At 40.4% G+C, this 21,752-nt stretch overlaps 2 protein-coding genes across 16 annotated transcripts in view; one reads left to right on the forward strand and one right to left on the reverse strand.

Annotated features, from left to right (window-relative positions):
* LOC310894811 (uncharacterized protein) overlaps positions 1 to 4,709 on the reverse strand; it is a 38,338-nt gene extending 33,629 nt beyond the window's left edge. For 8 of the 11 annotated variants that reach the window (XR_014580191.1, XR_014580192.1, XR_014580193.1 and 5 more), the window contains exon 1: positions 4,406 to 4,664. The gene's annotated coding sequence lies outside the window, so the exon portion shown is untranslated. Of the gene's footprint in view, positions 1 to 2,552; positions 3,794 to 4,405 lie in introns of those variants that run through there. The other 3 variants (XR_014580189.1, XR_014580190.1, XM_083825362.1) reach the window with 2 other exon arrangements.
* A 116-nt stretch (positions 4,710 to 4,825) lies between these two features.
* ANOS1 (anosmin 1) overlaps positions 4,826 to 21,752 on the forward strand; it is a 142,970-nt gene continuing 126,043 nt past the window's right edge. For all 5 annotated transcript variants that reach the window (XR_014580156.1, XM_083825295.1, XM_083825297.1 and 2 more), the window contains exon 1: positions 4,826 to 5,169. Coding sequence is in view for 4 of the 5 variants with exons in the window: in XM_083825295.1 (XP_083681421.1) it covers positions 4,987 to 5,169 (183 nt within the window). In the remaining variant the exon portion in view is untranslated. The remainder of the gene's footprint in view (positions 5,170 to 21,752) is intronic.

A 21,752-nucleotide genomic window follows, 5' to 3' on the forward strand; every position in this document is an offset into this window, starting at 1 on the left:
TCTTTTTTTCTTTTTTCTTTTTTCTTTTTTCTTTTCAGTTGACATCAGCATTTATTTTTCATCTAATTCTTACATTTTTAAATAAGGACTTTCATGCTTTCTGTTACATTTCTTCTCGTGTTTGAGAAGAGTGCCCAGTGAATATCTCTCAAGCTATCTCACCACTTTCCTCCAGATGTTTCCTCAGAACTCATTGTGCCTGTGTTTCCTGCGCCCATGTGACAAGGCCTACCACATCATTCAAAATCACCTAACTTTTTTCCTGCATTTTGACAGCAATCTTTGGACAAGCATCTGTTGACTTGTGCTTTAGACACAGATGGTGAGATTTTTGAACAGTGAAACGTTATTTTGTCCTGCCTTCCACTGTGACCATTAACTCCACTGCTAATATTCCAACTACCTACCATGGATTTCGCTCGTACAAGAGAAAACAGCAACAAAGAAAAATGATTTGTTCCTGTCAGAAAGTATTATTATAAGGACTACAGTTCTTCACCTATGAATGAAGAGTATCAGCTATATAAGATAGAGATTTCTGGAATTTGCTTTCAGGGCCTGAGTTAGGACTATACAAAATCATGTTCCTCAAAAGAAGTTTCAGAAAGTCTTAACTTCAGGGATCCCATGTGTGACTTCCACAGGCAAGAAATGTGCCTTTGAGAACCCAGAGTTGGGCATGGTTACTCTCAAGAGTTACTATGCTGCCCTTAGCACAGGAACCAAGATGCATTTGGTCCTCGAAGGAATGTGGAAATTCATATGAAAATCCGTTTCATCCTCTCAGTCACAGGCATCAAGATTTGTTCACAGAAGACACAACTTCTGGCACAAATTCATCCTGCTTTTAATATCACTTCTGGCTTCCATCGTTTCACTTGCAGAAAGAAACAATTTTGTGGAAGCATCTTTCAAAATGACTTCATTCTCCATGGTAAATGCTTTCAGCTTCCCTTGAGCATCAGTAAACTGCAGCAGACACAGTCTGTATTCAAACCTCAGACAGCAAATAAAAGACCACTACCTAGCAGAGCTCTCGCTACTGCAATTTCTTTGGTGAACTGCTGCTAGCAGGAAATCATGATCAAGAAATCACAAGTGGGTCAGCCATCTCCCACAGCTTTACAAATCTATAAGTAATGTTAATATAGATTAAAAACTACATCTAATATTACATCTAAATTACTGTATATCTCACATATATTACCTTCCTTATGTATGTCCTGAATACTGGTGAACTGAATATGCAGCATAGGTGGGACACATAATAGTCTCTTTAATCTCTGCCCACGAATTCACTAAATTCACTAAAAAAACACAGACTACTGCTCTTTAAAAAGCCAATATAGTTCAAATATAAGTCGTAGTGCTGAATTAAAGAAGTGCTTCGGAGAAAGTCCCTGTGGAATTCAGTGGAGATTATGGCAAGCAATTTGTTTTAAAGGTAAACATTTAAGGTAATGATTTTCTATTCAGTTTTTTTTTTTTTTAATTTGGGAAATGCTCTTGAAAATAAATGTGTTTGTTTAAATTATTGTTCAAATGTTGTACCTGAACTTATAATCACTTTTTATATAACATAATTAAAGCCAAAGAGAATTGAGTAAAGAATGGCACTTTAGGGCCATTTAGTAGAATAAACTAAATCATTGTGTTAAAATAGAGTAGTTTATTAAAAAAATATATTTTTTAATATTAACACTATTTCCTTTCTTTGTTTATGTGCAATTATAGAATAGTGTTGTTAACTACTTTATGGTAAGAAATAATTACTTAAGATTACTTAAGTTTAATTTAAAATCGATTAAAACCAACTCATTAAACAGAAATAAATCAGTACAACGCCCAGTAGCTCTCACTTCGCAAAACCAGTATGTGGCGCTGTCTCCTGTGAAAAAACAGCCCCGAGTTTCTCAAAGCTGGTCTCCAAAAACGCTTGTGTGTACATTGTCAGGTATGTCACACTGGTTTGAAGAACAGATAGGATAACAAAACCTGTATTTTTAAAAATAAGATTAATGCTCTGTATTTGCAATAATATATCGGTACTGAATCAAAATACTAAAAGATTCTAATACTAAAAGATTATTTATTTTCATTTATCAAAAAACAAGCAAGCAAGTAAACAAGCAAGCAAACAAACAAAAACCAAACAGCCAAAATGTAAGAATGTATCTATTACATATATTTTTGTGGTTTTGGCTACTATTTTAATAAGGAAAAAAGGTAGGTATGCTTACATATAAGTAAATAACAACTGATGTCTGAAAAATAACTTGTGATTCAGAAAACAAAAATAAATCCAAGAATAGTTGCATGAATTGTTCTGAAAAGTTCACTAAAAAAATAATCTTGTCTGTTTTGAAAGATTACCACTGTATTATCTGGGACTTCTGAAAGATCCAAAGATGTCTGACCAATTAAATGATTCCATGATTATGCCTAAAGATTGCTGGTTTTTTTGCATCTCATTTATTTCCAAATGAATGTATTCTAGAACCAATTTACTAAGCTCTCTAATATGACTGTATTCACAAAGGTATGTATCTTACCTTTCAATCTGTTGGATATTTAGCCTGTAGTGGGTTTTGATTACCCACAAAATTCTTGAGCTGGGGAGCCTGTTTCTTAATCTCCATGTAAGGGAACAGGACCTGTGTGAATTCTGTTTTACTGGAACTGAACAGCCAGTCTTTTGTGTGCTAACCGAGTTGGCCCTTGCTTAAAAGGAATTCACAGACTGCACTGATGATCTCTGTAACCGTGACCTTTCAAACACAAGCAACTGAGTAAACTGTGTATTCATGAACTTTTTAATTTTTAAGGGCTCTATGCCCTTTGCTACCAGACTTTATAAAACAAAGGAAACAGGATTCATACCCTTTTACTCAGAGCTGGGGATTATAATATACAACATAAATTGCATTAGCACTAACACTGGGGTTATATCTATAGAACCATCTGCCCTCTCTAGATCTGTAGTCTGATTTATAGATGGTAACATATTTTTTTTTTTTTAGGCAGTTCTTATTATCTGCTAAAATATGGCAAAACTTGAAAGCATTTGGTGTATCTGTAAACACTATGAATCAGTGAAGCAATTTTCTTTTCCTGACTCAAGGCAAAAGGTTGCAAAAGATTCAGCTAAGGTTTAATAAAACCTATCTGAAAATTAGTCAGTTAGAGACTGTGATTTTCTGAACTTAATATCAAAGCCTGAATGGTCCCATAACTGTTTGTCACAGTATTGCTGGGATTGTGCTTTTACTTCTGTGCTGGTCTATAATGTGGTTCCTTATTCTTTTTCAACACAGAGATGCCAAAGTAGGCTAAGTTCATCAACTGCTGTCAGCAGAACCCTAACCAGTTCTCTAGCAGCAAGAAATCTGCCTGGATTGGGATCGGTATTTCCGGGCCACCTACTACTCCTGTTCATTGAAAGCCATGGGTAATCAGTCCAGCTCCCAAGATGAGGAATACTTCTGGAGGTGTAGCTGAGATGGTCTCCCTTGGTACATTTCCAAAACAGCCTGCTCAGAACGCTTACACAGTGCAAGCAGCGGGGCAACCGATGCCAGGAAGTGGCAGGTGACCTCTTCTGGTTACTGTGCTCCCTCAGGCATTGAAGGACACGGACTGTCATTTCAGTTTGTTAACACTTGCCGGAGTGAACGTGGCCTACTGGCTTCTCTCGAGTGAAGATTTCTAGTCAACTGACAGGAGGATTTAGCTCAGGCACTGTGAGCTGCAAAGTAACATCTAAACTAGAATTTGTTTCGCTTCCTGTTACATTGGTATGTTACCTGTACAATCTGTATGTTACTCATACGGTTTAACTATGGATTTAGTCTGGATTTAACAAACCTTTTTATAGTTTGATTTTCTGTTTTACAGATGTATATGTATAGGTTTGTGGAAAATGTATATATGGATTCTGGGAAGAAAAACTGCATTGAGGTATATGCTTTATTTCACATTTGTGTACAATGGAGTATCCATTAGGAAAATAATTATAGCCGTGTAAAATTTGTACAAGCAAGACTGGTCAAAGACCTTGCTGCATTTTGATTAGATTTTAGGTGAGTTTCCTAAAACGTACTTAGCTTACCCTAACACTTGTTTCGGTAAAGAAGACTCCTGCTGTGTAAGTGTTCCATAACCATGTTAAACGACTATTTATAGCAATAACTGTAGCTAGTACTATTAACAGGTACTATTACTAGCGAGCTTCTCACGCTACCATCTCCTGAAACGGCCAGAAGACAACTTATTTCAGCTCGCGCGGCCTCGGGATTTTCCCGCTCGGGAGGCCCGGCCCTCAGATCCCCGCGAGGAGCCTCTCTCGCCCTGTCCCGCGGCGGGAGGAGGCAGAGGCCGCAGGTACGCGGAGGCATGCAGCACCTACCCGTGCTACACCCCGCACCGCCAGCAGCTGCCGGAGCGGAGCGAAACGACCTCCTAACTTGCCGCGCACCGCCCGGGAGCCATTTTAAAGCTCCGCTCTCGCAGCTCTCCCTCGGAGGCACCGCAGCGGTGACCGGCACCTCCGCATTACTGACCGACCCTTCACAGGCCGCTGGACCCCACCGCGGGCCGGGAGGGCGGTGCCAGCCCCGCCGCTAACGGCCGGGCGCCACACAGGTGGCGGCGAGCAGCCGGCCGAGCCGTGCCGAGCCGTGCCGTGCCGTGCCGACCTGCCCGCGGCCGCACCGCCCGCCCCGGTGCTGGCGCTCGCCGCAGCCAATGGCGCCGCCTCTGTCAGGCTCGGCCCGCCCGCTGCCGGCGCGGGGGAGGGCTGAGGGCCGCGGGGAGGGAGGGAAGGGGCGAGGGGAGTTGGATGATTGAACTTTCTTGTTTAGTTTCTGCGCCGCGGAGCCTTCTGCCCCCACTGCAGCCCGGCACCCGCCCGGCGAGCGGGAGCGCACCCCGGCGCCTGCCGCCCCCCGCAGCCCCCTGCCCTCCTCCTGCCCCCCCGCCCGCCCAGCCATGGTGCCCGGCGCGTCCCTCGCCCTGCTCCTCTGGGCAGCGGCCGCCTGCGGCAGCCCCGCCGGGCCGGGGGCCGGCGCCGCCGCCCGCAAGGAGGACGAGGCTTTCTCCACGGCCAGATGCACCTCCAGGTGCCTGAGCCTCCAGATCACCCGCATCTCCGCCTTCTTCAAGCACTTCCAGGTAGGGGCACGGCGCCGGGCGGGGTGATCCCGCTGCCCGCCCTGCGGGTGGCCGGGTGCCCGGGCGCACCCCCGGCAAACTTCGCGGCGGCTCCAGCCCCGCCGGCACCTGGAGGCGGCGGGCAGGGGGCGAGGGCTCCTCACAGGTGGTGGCCGGGACGGGGCGGCCCCGAGGGGTGCGCTTTGGGCTTTGCTTTTAACGAGGGGTGAGGGGGGACAGTGGGTGCCGGCCCGGTGAGGGTGCGGGTAAGGCTTCTCTTATTTTTGCCTCTCCTTCGGGATAACGGTGGTGGCGAAACGGGGATGACGTGGGGGGAAGCGGGGACGAGGCGTGGGGAGAGCTGCGTGGTATGAAATGCAGTGAGCTGTGCGGAGGGAGGGCGAGCCCCTGAAGCTCCTAAAGCGGCTGCCCTGGAAGCGATGCGGGAGGTGGTGTAAGGGCAGCGGGTGTCTGCCCGCCCGTCCCCACCTTCCAGCTACACGCACTCCTTTTATCTAACCTTGTCTTGGACACCTCCAGGGATGGGGCATCCGTAACCTCTCTGGGCAGAGGTTTTCCGTTCTCCCTTCCCCACCTGTTCTCGATTGTGCACGCATTGAGCCGAATAAATGAGGGCCCCCCCGGAGCACGTCTCCCTCTGTAGCCCCCAAGTCCCTTTGAGAACAAGCCTGGCGGGCAGCGCGGCCACCTCCACGTCTCGGGACAGCACGGCCCCGCAGCGCCTGGGGAGCGCCTCTCGCTTCCCTTCGGCTTCCCCGTGCGCTACGAACTGGGACCGATCGCACCGACGGCTCGGGGAAGGCAGCTCCGAGGGCTACGGTGTTGGCACAAAACCCCGGCTGGGGAGAGGTTCAAGGATAACCCTCTTAAAAACAAAAGTCACAGCGAAAGGAAAGCCTGCCGCGCTCGTCCCGCCGGCCGCGGGAGTCGCTCGCTGCCTGTAGCAGGGTTTGGGCCGACGGGACCCGGGCTAAGACCGGGGCAGGGTGCAGTGGGCGCTGCCCCGGGCGAGGCTTTGCCGGGTCTAGGGGTGGCGAGGCGCTTGCTGGCAACGTGGCCAGCTGCCCAGCGCGTCTGGAAAGGACGGTACTCGTTAAAACAGTTCATTATCTTGGGGAGGGCTTGGGATTTTTTTTTTTTTCTTTTTCTCTTTATGGCGTTGTCAGGAGGTTGTAACTTATTTGTTTTACAGTTTCGGTGGCTAAAGAGGCAGTTTAGATCAAGCCAATTCCGAGTGAAAGGCTTTTTTTGTGTTTTCTTGGCATGATTTCTTTTCCGACGTAAAACTGCTGACAGAATGCACATTGCCAAACAATAGTGATTACATTTTAATTAGCTAGGGTGAAATAAGCTGCAAATTACTCAGTTAGGACTTAATAACTGGCTGTTTATTTTTGTAATCAGTTGAAAATCTTGCAGTTTTAACCCCAACCTCCTAAAGCACGCGGTAATTTATCTAAATTACCAGGGATTAAACTCCTGCTGGATATGAAACGACTGTAATGTTGGGAGATAAAGTGCTCTCGCTTATGGAAGTTAAGCTTTCCGTTGTCTCTTAATGAAGGAGAGGAGGAGAGTTTTGGAGTATAGGGAGGACTGGATGTTCTCACAGACTGATAATGCACAGTGGAGTGGGCCATATGGTTCCACCAGTGCGAAAGGATACGACGTTCCTTTCATCCCCTCTCTTCTTCCTCCTTTTAACGCAGTCACCCTACCGGCCCTCCATTTTCATCTTGTCTGGAAGCAGTTTCTGGAGTTCTTTTCATTGCAGAGATGCCCACTTATCTTGTAATCTGATTCAGCCTTTGAAGTGAACCAAACACCCAGCAGGAGTAGGAAGCAACTGTAGTGTCTCCCAGGTAGAACAAGATTGGAAAGAAGTGTGACCCACTCATTTCCCAGCCCTGCTTTAGGTACCACCTCAGTGTGGGGGTCAGGGAGATAGCAGCTGGGTGTGTGGTGGCAGGTGTACTCCACCACATTGCAGAGAGTTCAGTTCACACAGTTCAGGGTACCAAAACCACAGCACTATTTTTTTTTTCTAGGGAATGGAGGTCAAGTAGTATAAACAAAAATAATGATTATTTCTATAACTTCTGGCTATCTTGTTTGAATGCCAATTGATATTCTTTCAAATTTTCAAAACGTTCACAAGAGATTTTCCTTCATTTCCCACCCCCTCCCTCCTGACCCCCGGAAATTCTGGAAATTTTCACCCATTTTTCTTTACCATCCCTGTTTCTGAAAGGGTCAAGAGAGGGTTTTTTATTTATTAATCTATTTATTTTATATCTGGGAATTAGTTCTAAGCTTGTTTTAAAGTTGCATTCCCAGTAGGAGATTATTTTCACTAAGGCACATTTCAGATAATTTACTTTTTTCTTTTCCTCTTCCATGTAGGCTATTGATGTAGGCTAGAAGAAGAATTGGTCACCTTAAAGTGTGTCATTTCTAGAATGCCTGATGAACATGCTCAGATGCCTGCATTTTGTTGTAAAATTTCCAGGAGTTTTCCAATTTTTTAGGAAGTTTGGGGAATTCTAGGTAGAGATCACACTAAAGAACATTAGTGGTTGATATTGGAGATATCCCACCACGTGGGTCTTATAGCTCAATAAAACACCTACGTTTTATATGTAGGTACATCTCTCTGCAGACTAAGAAGTTTCACACAAAGTATGCAGGCACAAAGTCCTTTCTTAAAAAAGCAAACAAAAAAAATTAGGCAAGATGGCTCATAGTGCTTTCTTCTTTTACATAGCAGCATATAAATTACAGCACTCATCAGCAGTGGAGAGTGATGCTCAGTCTCTGAATGAAGGGGCTCCAACATATCTTCTGGCTTCTTGGAGCATGTGCTTCAGCTTGTTTTGGGCTGTTGCAGATGAGAAAGCATTTTGTATCCCAACTGTGGAACTTGGGCCACTGTGCAGCACAGAATGAGACATTGATTTACCTGTGACCAGAAAAAAAATAGGGAAAAGAGAACATGTCTCTCTAGCCTAATGTTTAGGGCACTCACTTTTAGCTATTTTGGATATTGAGACTGGGGTTTTAATCTGTAGTATAATGACTAATGACTTGCATGAGACAGTATCTGGAGGGGTCACTGGCACCCATCCATGCTCCTGGGTGACTGCATCGAAGAGCAGAGTTCCTACCTCTGTGCTTTGCTTCCGGCAGCATTTGTGTCTCGCTATTCTCTGCAAATCACCTGAACAGGAGAGGGTGACTAGAGAGTGTTCTTCCAGCAACTAAAAGCATGACAGTCAAGTGGCCTGCCTACAGCAGAGAAGACATAGTTTCGAACTTGATAGTTCCACTCTATACCTGTGAGGCTGTTGTCTAAAAGAGCATGTCTGTATCTTAGTGAGGAACCCAAAAGCTGCCCTTACAAGAAAGGAAGAGAAGTTCCTCCTCTGCTTTGGAAAGAGAGGAAGGGCTAAGGTGCCTGGCTCCATGAGAAGCATCAAGACTATGAATCCTCTGTAGAAGGCATGCTTTTTTTTGGGACTGAGGTTGCAAAGACGGGTGATACATTGTTTCCCTCAGCAGTTTCAGACTAGCAGTTAAGAAGACAGTTCCTTTCCCTGCGTTTCGGCTGATGGACCAGAAACGTCTGGGATTCTAATTTCAGGTATCCGAAGTTTCTTTGTGAATCCAGCTTTATAGTGACTCACACTAGGTAAAAGCCTCATGAAGACCAGGTCACAGTTATTGCATATTTTTTTCTATTTCTCAAAAAGGATGTGGGTATAAATAAAGGACCCTGTATAGCTAGCTGGGATAGAGGCTTAAGTATTCAGATTAGTTTAGCTAGAGGTTTTCTGTGTAACCTATCTGTTTTAGTGGTGTAAGACTAAAGACTCCTTGCACTGCTGTCTATGGATGTAGCTTTTCTCGTCTGTGATATTAATTGTAGATGAACTCATCTCATTTTGGGGGAGCAGGCATGGCAATGGCCTTTAGCATTCTGTTTTCAAGTTGAGCGAAAGCACGGTTTGGATTTTAACCTCTACCGCCAGTCGTCTGAGCCAGGTTCAGAAAACAGCATGACTGAAAGTTTTGTTTGTGAATAACAGCTTGGGGCAAATGTCAGAGTAAGTTCATAGGCTAAAAGTACAGCATAAAAAAAATATGAAGAACAAACATTGTTTACTTGGACCTGTGAACTCATGGATCTTTGGTCTTAGTTGCCACGTGTTACAGGCCTCTCAAGTGTCTTCCTGCTTAATACGTGAAACTCGACAAGTTGGCTCAGGTAGGGGAGGTGTACATCTCATGTGCTGGGTCAGAAGCTGTGAGGGTAGGAGAACATAGCAGAGAAGGGAAGAATGGCAGCAGCAAGAGGTTGTGGGTACCTGTCAGACCACCCCTGTTTGCTGTGAGGAGTCACAGGAACGGAGAGTGGCCAACAGCCACATGCTCACTGAACTGGAGAGTGGTGATCCCACTGGGGATCCCTCTGGGATGGTTTGCTCAATCCCCCTGAGCAGGGTCAGCTAGAACAGGTTGGTCAGGACTGTCTCCAGTCAGATTTTGAGTACCTAAAAGGATGGAGACTCCACAACCTCTCTGGGCAGTCGCTTCTTGTGATCAGTCACCTTCACAGCAAAATAAAATTTAAAAAGTGTTTCCGTATGTTCAAATGTAACCTCCTGTGTTTTGGGTTGTGCTGCTGCTGAGAAGAGTTTGGCTCTGTCCTCTTTACTCCCTCCCATCAGATATTTATAAACATTGATGAGACCACCCCAAGTCTCTTCTATTCCAGGCACAACAAACTGAGCTCTCTCAGCCTCTACTCATGAAATATGCTACAGTCCTTTACTCTTAACGGTCCTTTGCTGGATATGCTCCACTAAGCCCATGTCTCTTGTGTACTGGGGAGCTTAGCACTGGACCCAGGACTACAGATGTGGAGGAGTGACTGGAACAGACAATAGGAGTAATTACATTTTAAAGCTACAATGCAAACTAAATATTGGTACTGACTTTCAAAACCACTCTCACTGTTACAAGTTTCTTACATTAGTTTATATATGACTATTTATGGTTATCAATCCACTAAAACCAAAATGCTAATGCTAAATCCAAGCAGATGTCATGTGTTGCACCCCCCCCTCCCCCCTAATTTTTAGATAACTGCACATGTCTGTAGTTTTCTTTTTGTTTGTTTGGGTAGTCTTCAATTGTAGACTGAATCTTAGCAAATCCATTCCCTTATTCTTAAGGAAATCCAGGTGTATATATAGTGTGATCCAGAATTGTTGTTACTGATTGAATAGGCCTACGAGGTGTTGCTTTAAACTTGTTAAGGTGGATACTGATTAAAATGTACCAGCAACAGTATGGATGAGCTTGGTTGCATAGAGGTTCTGTATTCATACCTAAGCCAACTTGAATACTGGGTGAGTTCCAGTCTAAACTTTTGATGCAGTGTAGACATCCCTCACATGGCAAGCCAGGTTTGCGATACATGAAGGGAAATTATTGAGAGATTTCCTTTCTTAGTATAAATCTTGTAGTAATGTACTAAGAATTAGAACTTAGGAAGTATTAAGCTAGATTGGCTAATGCTAACTCTAAATTGTTTTTGAAAGGATGGAAAAATGTTCTTTTAAGTTAATAATTCAATATGTTGCATAATGCTTAATAGCTGTAGGAGGGAAAAATAAGGCCTTCAAAATTTATTTTGAATGACTGATAACTGTATGGTGGTAGGAGATTGTTTTCACTGTTTTAAATGGAGTGTGGTCTGTCAGAACAACTAAAGTTTTTGAGGGAAAACAGGCAATCCTTTTAAAGATACAATAAAATTTCTCAGATTTTATACCTTCAGCAAATAGTGTGCAAGCAATTACCTCTACATAGCCAATGCCTGATTTTACCTACAAGTAAGGCAGCCAGTTGTCTAAGTGCCAGCACATCTGCCTTCAAATTGCTTGAAACTCCAAAGTGACTGCACCTGCAAAAATCTGCAATCAGTTCCAGATGGGAAAGCTGTAGGCCAGGCTGAAAGTCTAGGGTGCATGTGTCTCTATGTGCTCTGCTGTACAGAAGTCAGAGATCACGAAGAAACATTTTGTTGTAACTGTCTTGAATAATCCCCAAACCTTAAATTAATTTTAATGGAACCTTTTGAAAAGATATGTACTACTTTTGTAGTGATGTATAGTAGATATGTTGTGTGTTATTCCTGGAATGCTTCAGTTTCAATTGATAGGCTGCCCAGGCACCTAGGCTTAGATCTTTTGGGACATTGTTCATAATCTTTTCTACATGTTACTACTTAAGAAATGTGTGCCATCTGCTTGTATTGCCATTTCAGTACTCATCTCCTTTCCAAAAATAGTCCTTGTGTTAAATAATTCTGACTTTCATATGTCTCCTTACAAGCACACAGCTGTTAATTTCTTTTCACAGACAAATCTGAACATTTGTCATTAATTTTTTTGAGAAAATCATAAAGTAAAAATCCAAATTGTTCGTCTGTTTTTATTGTTCAGATGGCATACGATCTGGATAATTATTCTGACATTTGGTGTACTCATGTTATTGAGATCTGCCATCATGAACAAGAAATGCACAGATCTTAACATGATCTTAAGTAAAATCTTTGAGGACAAAAAGTTCACTTTGAATAATAACGGTCACAACTAGTGAAAACACCCGCATTATTCTATGTGTGGAAAATCCACGTTGTGGAATTGAGCCACAGTCTTTGTGCACAGTCTTTGTGGTCATATCTAGATCTATGAACTTTCTCATGACCAAACTCAAAGCTCTTTGGCATCAGTGAAGGTGTGCAGTCAATGTGAGCAGAAGGGTTATAGAGCCTGGTCCTTGCTGCCTAGCAGTTTTAATTTCTCTGATTTGGGATTGTAACTTTGAACATTGTCATTCCAAATTAGAATGTTTGTCTGTCTCATTTGTAAGGTTTAAATACAAATCAAATAAACTGCATGGAAACAGAAGAGATTGGTGAACAATTTTATTGAACAGTAAGTGTTGCCAAGATAGTATTCTTGCTTTTTGCTTGTGGCTGATTATATACTAGAAGAAAAATCTTTATACTACATAAAATTAAAAATGCTGTTAATGTGATAAATATGTATGATACTAAATGCAATAAAACTAATAGTAATGTTGCTAATGTATTTTGAAGCAGACATTCTATGTATAGATAATATTGGCAAGGCGTACTTTTAATGTCATGGGTGTGTACCAGGAAAGGGGATGTTGCTTTTGAAAAGCATTAGAAAACTTCTGATAGAGAATTATTGGTATTTTTCAAATGTAAATCCTTTTTTCATTTGCATATATATCCACTTACTGCCGAGGAAAAGGATAGTTTATAAGCTAGGTACTGTTCATATTAAGATTATTTTTGAAACTGTTCATTGTCTGCATATGGGTTATCTCTGTCATTAACTATCACTCTCAAATGTATTAAAATACATTTTATTTAGTAAGTGTCCCATAAGGAAAAAAAAATACACAACGCATTTCTGAGACAGCTTGAAAAACAGACTCATTTCCCAGATGCTGAACATTTGTCATTTTGCAAAGGGCAAATTTCATAAGAGTGAGTACTGAATTTGTGTGTCTACAAAGGGAGATTATTATTCACAAGCTGATCTGCATCTCTGTCGGCTGTTCTATGTGATTTTCTGCTTTCTGTGATTATCTGGAGTTGAGTGCATCTCTACCTTCTGTAAACAGAGAAAGTACTATTATTTCACATCTATATTTTTAAAGATCAAAACCATGATCAACAAGCAAGTATCAGCAGTATGTTACAACAGAAGGAAGACATGTTCACAATTATATTAAGTAGGTGGTGCCTAGCAAATGTAAAGCTTACAACAAAAAACCTATTGACTAGGAGTTTACACCAAGAATTTTCATTTTTTGACCTTTGCCATAGCTAAGCATTAAGGTCTTATATCTCAAAAACCTTTGAAGTCCATGAAAAACCTTCTGTTGATTTCAGCTGGATTAGGTCCACATATGTACACTGGGGCCATGCAGCCTTTGTCAACAAAGAAGAAGAGTGATGTGAACTTGGCATCCCAGCTCTAGTTTTATCCCCCACCCCCCTTTTTTTATCTTTTAATGTCCACAAGATCACAGGATATGAAGGTGGAGAACTGGGGGTGTTGAAAGGTAAGTGGACCCTTTAAACTTGAAAATAGAGTTCTGTTCCTTTCATCTCTGATTAAAAAGAATCATACATTCATTTTCATCCATCAAAAAGAATATCAGATATTTCCAGATTTGGGGAACAATCCCAGCCCAAAGTTTATATAAAAATTTCCATTGACTTCTGTGAAGTGCATTTTTACCAATGTGTCTCTAGCCTGTCAAAGAAGTATGTCGTCCAAATTATGCAAACATATTTATGAATTGAAAATGTAATACAGGAAAATACATCTTTCACACACAGACACACACACAAAAAAGAAGTAATTTATTTTACCATGGACACTGCATGTTTTTCTTCCCCCTACCTTGGTTTGTATCTTTCATCATCACCTTTTAAAACAGAAGTTACTTGACTCCCTCTGCAAAGGGAGTGAATACCCTGGCAGGAGCTGAGATTACTAGAGGAAGATATGGCCCCAAAACTTGCATGAGAAGCAAAAGAAGAGAGAGAGTCTTAGAAGGGAGAAAGATGGAGAAAGGTGAATTCCAGTAGGCACACACAAGGGAAGACAATGCTGGACAGAGAATTTGTCTAGGAGTATATAGATTTTACTGGGACACAATTAATTCAAATTAGGGCTAGAAATAGGGAACTACCCCGCACAGACAGAAAGGAAGAGTTGTAAGTATTTTTTTGTTTCAGCTTTTTCTGAGCTGCTTTGAGTTTTACCTGGTTTAAAAAAGTTAATTATTCTTGTTTGCAATTTAATTAAAACGTGGTTTGAATATCCTTCTGTCTTCATCCAGTTTTAAAACCTCAAAGAAAATTCACCACAGAAGTCTAGGTGATTCGTGCTCATGTCATATGCCTATCCAATGCAGGCAAATAAACATCGTTTGTTCTAGACCAGGGATGCTCAAGCGTACAGTTTGTCCAGGTAACTGTGATGACCTTTGGCTAGCTTCTTTTCACCTGGTTTTCATTCAATTCTTTAATAAAAGTACTTTGGGAGGGTGAAGGCAGTTCGCCTGTGTCTGGGTGTTGGTAGCATGCTTCTCATTTTTGTCATCCCTACAGACCATGCCATATCACACTGATTGTCTGTGAGAAAAGTGTGCCAAAGGAACAGGCTGCTTTGGCTTTCTGAACAATTCCTGCTCTCCAAACATCACTCTGTTTGTTAAACTTGTAAAAGTCACTCTGGGGAGTTTTCAACTGGAAATAAGTTCTGATGATGTCAGCCTGCTCTCTTTAGTCAATACCGTGATTTACTTGCATGTATTGTGGATTAATTAGTGATCCCAATTCTTTGGGAAAAGCTTTGGATCTTCTGGTGCATGTAGACTGTACATTTTCAGAAGTGCTGGATTTAGTGTGTTGCACATATACTGTAAGTTTGGTCATCTGATGAGAGAAGAGCTGCACATGTGGTGTGTTCTCATATGCTAGACAAAGCCTAGTTGCCTCCCCAGGCACAATGTTGGTCACTGTCTACTGCAAGGTTATCTTTCTAGTCAGAAGCTTGACAAACTACTGCCACTGTAGCTTCCCTCGTTGTCACAACTCAAACCACAAACCTAGCCAAGGTAGTGAAGAGTTCGTGCTTTTGCTCCTTGTCAGGGTTGCAGCTGCCATGGATCTTGTAATAAGATAATGTGAGGGAAATAATTGCTTTGGAGAAGGTGTCTTCCTCGGAGATTGAGGTTGATGGTAAAGATTGGATGAGAATAATGTGCTTATTTAATCCAGTGTAAACGTAGTTCAACCTCCATTCCTATTCTTGGAATTTATAAGAATAGTTATGTTTTTCCTTTTTATGGATTATTCTTTTGGGGAGTTATCTTCACATTGACTTATATTAAATAAAAGAATGTGCACTTTACTCATATGAACATCTTATACTTTAGATCATAGATACAGGTCTATACATCATTTGCAGTTAATTGATAATGTTTTTTAATTGTTAATGATATCTTTGTACCACAGGAACATTCCAGTCAAGCCTCTGGGCTTTCTTTGGTCCTAGACACTGTAAATTCATTTCTTAAACCCATGTGCTGTAAGGCTTTGGATTTGTTGGGATTTTGTACATGGATGGACAAATACGTAAGGCAGCAAATAGTTGAAAGCCGAGAAAGTAGAGAGAACAATAATAATAATGTGTTCTAATACAGTGACTCAGTGATTTTTTTTTTATAATTTATTCGTTTTTGGAAGACAATTCAACAAGGTTTGTGTGTTTTTTATTTAATTAGATGATTATAATTCCTTTGGAAACAACAAAATCACATTACTATGTAACTACAGCTAGACAATAATAAAGCACATCATTATCTGTCCCCATTTTTCTTAGTCATAAAGAGTTTATAACATGTTGACATTTGAGCCATAGCAATTTTGGGAAAGGAACTGGATGTAGGAGAGCTTGAGGCTTTTTTCCCCATTTTGAGATGTCTTTCTATGTAACTTTTAATGTAAAGATCATGAATTAGCCAAACTTTGGTCAGTCTGGATCTGCAATAGGTGGAAAGAACATGTAGGGTTAGACAAACTGACAGAAAGAGGTAAAAATCATCCAGTTAATGAGGTGTATGACTCGCCTCATATAGTACTTGCTATCAGCTATGGGACACACTTGTCAGAACAAATAAGGAAAGAGGACATGGATTTCTGGAACTAGCAGCTTATTGTTGGATTTTGAGTAAAAGAATTGAATAAGCAGTGTGAAAGACAGTAGACTTCTGTTAAACTTCATGAATTTTCTATCTAGTGAATCCAGAGTATAAATGCATTTGATGTTGCATGTGCAGCATATAAGCTCATCTTGTGAAACATTTTAACTATAGAACAACACGCAGATACATTTGTGCACTGTACAGCACGGAAGCTGTAACGTAAGTGGCAATTAAATGTTTAACAGCAACTAATAGTTATTTCAAGCCTCCTCCCAGTGTTCAAAACTTTATTTTTCTTAAATAGAAAAAAGAGCAGCAATGTGGACTAGACTTTAAGTAAAACAAAACATCATCCATTTTCCAGATTGTAGAAAGAAATGAACAAATGAAGAAATGAGTTTTCTGAAGGATATACTGTCTGCTGTTGTTTTGGGATAGAAAGCATGACTCAGTTTTAAAGACTAAAGAGCTTTACACATGGATGTAGTGTAAGTTCCTGTTTTTTCTTTAGCTGGAGATCTTTCACATTTCTGAATGAAACTTATCAACTCTTCCATTTATATAATTAGCAGTTTAATAGAGATTTTTTTTCTGGAGTTCTCATTGCTGGACTGAGTTTGATATCCCTACAGATGATGGTAATGTCTCTAGTGGTTTCAACTGAAATAATCTTAGAACAGTGTCAAATATACTAGAAATATCTGATCAAAATTTGTAGATAAAAACAATAAAATTCCCATTATACTGTTTAAAGACAATTAACTTAGATTTGTTAAATACCATCTTAATACATCTTGACATCATCCTTTACAATTCAGGGTGGTAGTAAATGTTACTATGCCATTAGGATAAAGTAAAACCGAATTGCCAGTTATTTGCCAGATGTAAAATACCTTGACTTCAAATTAAGATAAATTTTTTAGAAGCAATTCCTTCAAATCATAAGCAAAGGTAGAAACAATTTTTTGATGTAACCAGAGCTGAGTACCACTAAAGACAGTAAATAAGTATTTTTTATTTTATTTTATTTTTTTACAAAATGAGATATTGTCCAGTTACTGATTGTTACTCTATATATCCAGGTGCCCTCAGGGATTCCATGGCATCCCTGTCAGCTTCATCAACAGGCATGGCTTATCCTCTTAATAATAGCAGCAGATGTCAAATTTTCATGCCCGTAAGATGCTTACTCATACCTAGTAGATCCATCTGTTATAGATCGAGCCTCAGTCAAGTTGTTCTCATCCATGACCTTCCCACTGAGAAAGCAAATCAAGCAGAGCTCCTCAGTCCAATGAAAAACAAACCTGAGTATTATCAACATATTTGTAGTACCACAACCCACTTCACTTCACTGTCTTTCTTAATTGCTTTGCACAGGTGAGAAGACTGGTAAGATGGAATGACACAGTGTAATAAGGATAGAATTCCTGGAGCATGCCAGAAATATCTGGGACTTTCCAAAGATGAAACAACTGAAATATCTGACAGTTTTGCAAGAATAAATGATATAAGAAAGAGAAACAAAAATTTGTTATACAAAACCTGCTGATAATTCAAGATGTTGATAACTGGTATTAACCTCAGTTGTAGATGTTTAAAATATGGACACACTTGTAGATGCTTAAACTCATAAAATATGGGCATTATCATGTTTTTATTTTGTGTCTGTTAGTGTGGATTGAAGATAGAAAATCCTAGGCTTCAGAGCTTCTGTTATCCTTCCAGTGGAATTCTGTGAAAAAGTCCACATCCAATTGTTTACATTGACTGGGGCTTTAAAATACTGTAGCTTGGATAGGAACTTAGGCTGAGCTTTGACACCTCTCGTATTGCAAGTCTTTCAATATCTACAACACAAATTAAGCTGTCTTAATTTTAAACTCTTTCACCTGATGCCAGAAATGACTGAAACGCGATATACCTGTCAGTAAATGATTGCTCTGCATAGCAGCTATATCTCTGGTAACCAGACATGTGTCAATGACAAATGCTGCAGTCCTGCCTTGAAAAGAGATTTATTTTCTTTTTATGGTATGTCTTCATTAGCTAGTTATCAGACTGTATACTCGAAAACTGGCACATGACAGGCTTTTTGTTTGTGGAAAAGTTTATCATATGGTGAGGTAACTTTCACAATTTTCAGTGGAAGATCTCTGTAGAAAGATCCAGTTAATATCTTTGTAGCTCAGACTGTATGAATAATTTTAGTGTCTTGTATCTTTTTCAAATAATAACACTTCATGTTGTTTTCCTGTCCCTCTCATCTGTTCTTCCTCCCACAATCTAAGGTTGGTTGCATGGTGGTCTAGAAGACAGGACTGTAGCAGTTGTATATGTTTCATATGGCATACAGTTCTTAACAAGCTGGAAAAAGCTCATAAAGAAACTGAAGAAGTGGCTTGTATCTATTGTAACATGCATTAAAAGTCTGTCTCTTTTTGCAGGAATGTATTGTCAGTGTTGCAGGATAGAAGGGGCCCCGGCTAGGATCAAGTGGAAAGGGAAAGACTCAAACTTCCCACCCTACTGTATGCTCCTTCACATGATGCCTGTTTTTTATCCATTGTCAACACAATGCCCTTGCAACCTTTGCTGTTCTGGGAGCCGTTGCAGTCCCTTAAAATAGGATGGGAGTAAAAATGCAGTCTGCAGACAAATATGAACAGGGTTTACAGGTCTGGGAGCTGGGGAGACAGCAGCACTGAGCTAAAGTCAGGGAAAAGGGGTCATGGCTTCCCTTTTTGTTACATGATAAAATAAGGAGGACATTCATCGTCTGATGTTATACGTGGTATCTGAGCAGAACGCGACTGGCATCCACTAGTCTTTGTTATTGACTGAATGTGGCGGTACTGGGGGTTGGCTTTCCACAGAACTGAGAGCTGGGCTGGGGAGGAACAGGCTGAGGGCCAAACCAATAGGAGCAGTGGAGGGAAGAGTGTTAGCTTGCACAGTGTGATTAGTTGTTGGGTTGTGCTTTATAGTTGAGATAATAAAGTTATAGGCTAATTAAACTGTACCCATTACATTTTGCCTGTCTTCTGTAATGTCTACGATCAAGGCAGATGTATGGAAAGACTGTAGCAATTAAAATGTCTGGGAAATAAGGCTTCTTCCTGAAATGCTGCTTTAACTGTTGTGGTAAAAGCTGTTTTTTGTGTGGCTGACATATGTTTCTTTGAGTTAGTCCTTTCTGAGCGTATGTTAACAATATTGTCTTGGTTTTTATTCAGGTTGAAGATAGACTGCTGTTTATGAGTCAAAGGGTCATTTTGATCTGGACAGTTATTTAATTCCTGAATTACCACAGAAACCTTTTGTAAATGTTTATAGGAAATCGCAGGTCTGATGAAGTGTACTTCACTCACTGAGCCTAGACTTCTATAGAAAGAGGGAAAAAAAAAACCAAAAGACTATTTTAAACAATTGCTAGAGCTACAAGGACTGTATGAATTTTGACACTTGTTATTTCTGAGAACTGTGCTGTGCACTTCAATAATAGACTTTATGAGTAGATCAGTGGAACTATTAATATATAATTGTAGGCATATTTCAGAAGGCATATTTAATCTGTATGATCATTATTTGTGCTGTTGTCTTTTTTACTGCTGAGATTACAATTTTCTACATACTTTTACAATATTGAAAGAACTTTGGACATTGAAACAGTATGTATTTTGGCAATGATGTTTATTGAGCCTATTGCCTTTCACTGATTAAAAAGGAGAAATTTCATAATTTATCAAGATAACTAAAATAGGATAGGGGATATTTGTCACTTTATTCTGTTGAGAAAGGCACTGTATGGAATGAATTTATTTACTTATTTTTCTTTTAAATGGAAATGAAAATATACTTATCCATCAGCTTGTGGTGGATATGGCTGCTACTGCATATTTGAAATATCTAGTATCTTGGAAACTAGTAATAAGAGAAAGGAAAGAAATAAATTCCTGAAACGTATCATGTTAATTCATGCTATTATATCAGAAATAATTGGTACCTTAAGTACAAGAATATGAGCATAAAATTTGATGTTGCCTGATATTTGAGTTATAATAAAATGGGTACCAGAGAGCTGTTAATTTTGATAAGGGCAGCTGTGTTCATGTATTTTTGCCAAAGATACAAGCGTACTATTTAATGATGTCCCTCCCATAGATACCAGGACAGAATAAGAGAAAAAAACAGGAAAATATCACGTGACCAGTATGTAGTATAATGCATTTAGCAGTTTTATAATCAGAAATGACTCCACCACAATGCAAGCTTCATGGAGTATCCCATGTTCATATAGTTTATAGTTAAACTATTTATAATAAACATGATCTAAAAATATGGGGTTGCTACCCTATCATTTATGTTTAGTTTCTTAAGGACATGAGACACCAGAACCCTAAGCCTGTTGCAGGTCCAGAAAGGAATGGTGCCCTGAATGGTCATGAAAAAAGATGGCTTATGAGGAAAATCTAGTCTAGTAGGAAGGACTGAAATGAAATACTTCTCGTGTATGTTTGTGGGAGGTGTTGGAAATTTCCAAAGTGCATCTACATGTTAATGTTTTATGTGAATCAGAGTATGCATTTAGAGTAAGTCTCCTGAGCTACATGATCCTCTTTTTCATAGACCAACCTGAGAGGTCATTCCTTCTGGATGAACATAACTGGAAGAGGTGCTCCAGGGGGACCTAATTTACTTTAGCAGTTTATGGACATTGAGTTCATGGGACTGGACTAATTTGAAGGGAAAGGGAAGTTGGCATACATATAGTGCAATTATTAGATCTGTCAACATCAGTTGTTTTGCTCAACAGATGTGCTCCTGTGCTTCACACTACTTCCTAGTGTGGAGACACCCTGGGGTATTTGTAGCTGATTCTGGAATGATTGGCTGGTAGGCAGTGCAGGCGAACACAGCCTGTGGTAAGTGTAGCACACCACATACTGTTGGGACCCAACTACTCAGTAGTCTTATAATTACACAGAATAGGCACATGGACTGTCATTTTCAGTTATAAAGTCAGATAAGTTAGCACAAAAGTAGCATGCACACATTTCTGAAACCTGGAATATTACTGTCTTTTTTGGTAAATCATGTTTTCTCAAATACAGTTAAAAAAAAATCACGTCTACACTTACATTGTGTTTTGTAAAAGTAAATATTAATTTTTAGAATGTCTTTTGTTCCTTTTGATGCTAATTTCCCAGTGGGCTACCTTTGTGTCATTATTTCTGAGCCAGGATATGCTATTATTATCTTGTTATTTAATTTGCATAGCAAAATCTACTTTATGACATGAGAGAAAAGGCACGTTGAGAAGCATTTTGGAATGGTGAGGGTTTTGAAATTGAGCCTAGAAACAAATAGTCAACAAGATGTCTTTTACTTTTCATATTCATGCTATTAGATTAGATTTTGTTTCCTTCAACTGGATTACTTAACCCCAAGAAATGTGTGCAGGGTTTGGCCCCAAGTATATGCATTAGCGTGAGATGCTGAATTTACTTCTAGTATCTTAGCGTCATTGTCTTTAATTCCCCATGATGCTTAGTGAAATGAAGTTTATTTAGGTCTGGTTTCTTTTATAGATTGATAGAAACTTCTGCTACATAGAATAAAACTCAGTTGAGATCAGTCTTAGAAGTGGTAACACTGAAGTCTGTGAAACCACAAGAAGGCAGTCATAACTCACAAGTGCAATGGAGACACCAGGATTCCTGTGGCTCGTTTGTTTTTACAGCTTGTGTTTATCTAGT

The sequence above is a fragment of the Anser anser genome, assembly GCF_964211835.1.
Source record: "Anser anser genome assembly, chromosome: 1".
Lineage (NCBI taxonomy): Eukaryota > Metazoa > Chordata > Aves > Anseriformes > Anatidae > Anser > Anser anser.